We start from the raw sequence: 2,883 nt of genomic DNA on the forward strand, positions 1-2,883 counted from the left end.
ACAACTGGATACCAGCTGAAATGAATATTGGGTCCCTTTATAAGTGGGCCAAAATAAACCGAAAGAGCTTTCAAACAAACCACAATCTCCTCTACTAACCCACCCAGACAGCCCCACTGCTCTTGCAGGTCTTGTGATGAAAGGCTGCCCTCGTAATACAAGGGCAGCCTAACGCCCGTTGGCTCCTCTTTCACAGGATCTTGTGAGCATCTTTCCGTTACTCACAATGCTCAAGTGTCAGCATAAAATTTCCAGCACAGGTGTAAAAAACTCAGTTTTCTGATTTCCCTCACCCCTGAACTGAACTGGCAGCCCCTCAGCTCAGACAGTGCAGCTTCACTAATCATCCTGAAGCTGTGTAAACCTTTCAGTTCTACCAACCAATACTGATGTCCCAAAAGCACGGCATTCTTAACAGTCAGTAAGAAAATATTTAAATCATCTAAAAGATTAGTTAGATAGTTTATACATGATTGGCTAGGCGGGATGAGGCTTTGAGCAACCTGGTCTAGTGGAAGGTGTCCCTGCCCATGGCAGGGGGGTTGGAACTAGATGGTCTTTAAGGTCCCTTCCAGCCCAAACCATTCTGTGATTCTATGATTAGCCAGATGGCTTCAGAATAATGTAACTGAATAGTGTAACAATACAATTATATGTTTTTGCACACCTATGCAAATATTCAGATGTGACATTTATCTACACAAATAGTCCAGTGATGCTCTAAGTTCAAATTGCTTTGGTGCTGTTGGCGATGGGAGCAGTGATGAGAACACATCCCTGTGCCCCAAAACTCTTCATGTCCATAATCAGTGTATGCACCTGTCCACTTAAAGCTTTCAGTTGGTTTGATGTTGAGGAAACAAGGGGAGGACTGCGACCGACCAAGAAACAAACCCCACATCCTGTAAGAGGCCCATTTTATTGACTGGGATACAGCTGACTTGACAGTAAACATCTCCTTTCCCTGAACAAAGTCCTGACATGAAGGCCCAGAATATTCAAGCCTAAGTGATCCGAAGTTCCCTGTAGTTGTAATTGAACCTGACACAAAGCACAGAAGTTAGTGTGATACAACACAAAGACCAGCATAACCTTCAATAAACCACTAAACTGATTTTACAGGAAACAAATATTCAATAAAGCATTTTATACTAAGCTATTTTTAATACCATGAAATGGAGACAAGGAAAAGTAACACAACGTATTAACAGAAGAGACTCTAACGGATCTCAGTCAGATGAATGATATCAGCACCTCTGTGTAGGCTAAAAATCTACTATTACCTTCAGTGTCCAAGTTCGGTTTTGTGCTGTGGATGGCATAACACAAAAGGTGACATCTCTTCCCTCCTCTGCACTCTTCCTGGCAAACAGCATACGTACATAATCTATGCTCATTAAGTTCTCTTACACACAGACTAACATTCTAGGAATCACAGCTACCTAAAGCCTGACTGAGGTATATTAAATATTCCGTTATTTCAGTCATTGTAGACCATGAGCCATGCAACCATCACAACAGCAACTCCGACCATCGGCAGCATAATGAGATTCTTGTATTTTTGCCATGATGATTGTTCCACTTCCACTTCATCCTTTCTTCTCTTATTCTTTCTTCGCCCTTTTAATCTGTTTTCAAAAGCTTCCAGTTCAGCCTAGATGAAGAAAACCAGTAGTTGATGTTTGTGTCAGAATTAAAACCAAGGAAACGTGAAGATTTTGAATAACATTCCCCACAACCATTCTATAAAAATAGCTGGCAGCCAACGGAAGATAGACATCTCTTAGAGATGCGATGGTACCACTGTACCCCGTGGTTACAAAGCACTTTGCTTCCAAGCATTAAACCATTGTTTAGCTTCCTATAAAAAACACCACCAAAAATGCATCCAACTCAAGTTTTACATTAGATTTTTAACTCAGGCTGAATATGTTAAGCCAAAATGAGATTGTTATTTCACTGAAATGCGTTAAAAATATATTATTCTTCCTATTAAAGAAAAGCACTTCTAAGTATTCAAGCTACGACAACAACATGTAAGAGAGCATAAGCTGAAATCCCCAAAGACCTCCCCCTCTGTAATAAGGATGTGCCCGCTGCTAAAAAGAAATTAATTTAAACTAAAAAACTCTATCATTTCCCCCCACTTCTTTATATTTTTCATGCTCAGCTATATTTTAGATTAACAGCTATAATCTTAGGCCTGCACAAAAGGATTCAATTCGTTAAGCATTGTAACTTAACACTTAGTCACTCGTCGTATGACCGTAGTAGGTACACAGTACCCTTCAAAAGAAGGCACATGCCCACTGGCCCAAAAATGAAGGAAAGCAACTGGAAAAATAAGAAGAATGCTAAGCTTCCCCCCAGAACAGCAGTTTTGGGATAATGCCTGGAATGAGCAGTAGGGTCCTCTCTGATCCATGTTCCTCACCTCCCACCACATCCTTTTAAAAGGGTATCAAGAGAATACAGATAAAACTCATGTTAGGGCACAAAGCTGGAATAAAACTGGAATTAGGCAGCCTGGAACAAAGAGGGTAAGGCTGGGGTGAGACTCCAATGGGGAGCTGTTATTTGCTAGGAAAATCAGGGAAGAGGCAGACTGAAGCCAGAAAAATCCCGAAGATTATCTGGATTGTTTGGTAGAGCTGTCCCACGCTTGCTTTAGTAGCTGACAAGGAGCAGAGGGACGAGGTGAGCGGGAAGAGAGGAGAGATGGGAGCAGCGGAGTGCAGCAAGCGGGACTGGCTGGGGGAGAAGCGCAAGTTGGAGCTGGAGCAGAGGAAACATGGACAGTGAACAGAGACAAAGCCTGGCCACGAGAGGAAATAAATCTACATGACGACGACGGCAGTGCTGCCAGGAAGACAGGGCATAAGA

At 42.2% G+C, this 2,883-nt stretch overlaps 1 protein-coding gene across 1 annotated transcript in view; it reads right to left on the minus strand.

Moving 5' to 3' along the window:
* Window positions 1-1,179: 1,179 nt before the first annotated feature.
* Window positions 1,180-2,883, minus strand: part of LOC104511501 (NF-X1-type zinc finger protein NFXL1-like) — a 12,980-nt gene continuing 11,276 nt past the window's right edge. The window contains exon 5 of the mRNA XM_010154138.1: window positions 1,180-1,654. Within this exon, the coding sequence (XP_010152440.1) occupies window positions 1,481-1,654 (174 nt within the window). The 3' untranslated portion in view covers window positions 1,180-1,480. The remainder of the gene's footprint in view (window positions 1,655-2,883) is intronic.

This window comes from Eurypyga helias, unplaced genomic scaffold, assembly GCF_000690775.1.
Source record: "Eurypyga helias isolate BGI_N326 unplaced genomic scaffold, ASM69077v1 scaffold22856, whole genome shotgun sequence".
NCBI lineage: Eukaryota > Metazoa > Chordata > Aves > Eurypygiformes > Eurypygidae > Eurypyga > Eurypyga helias.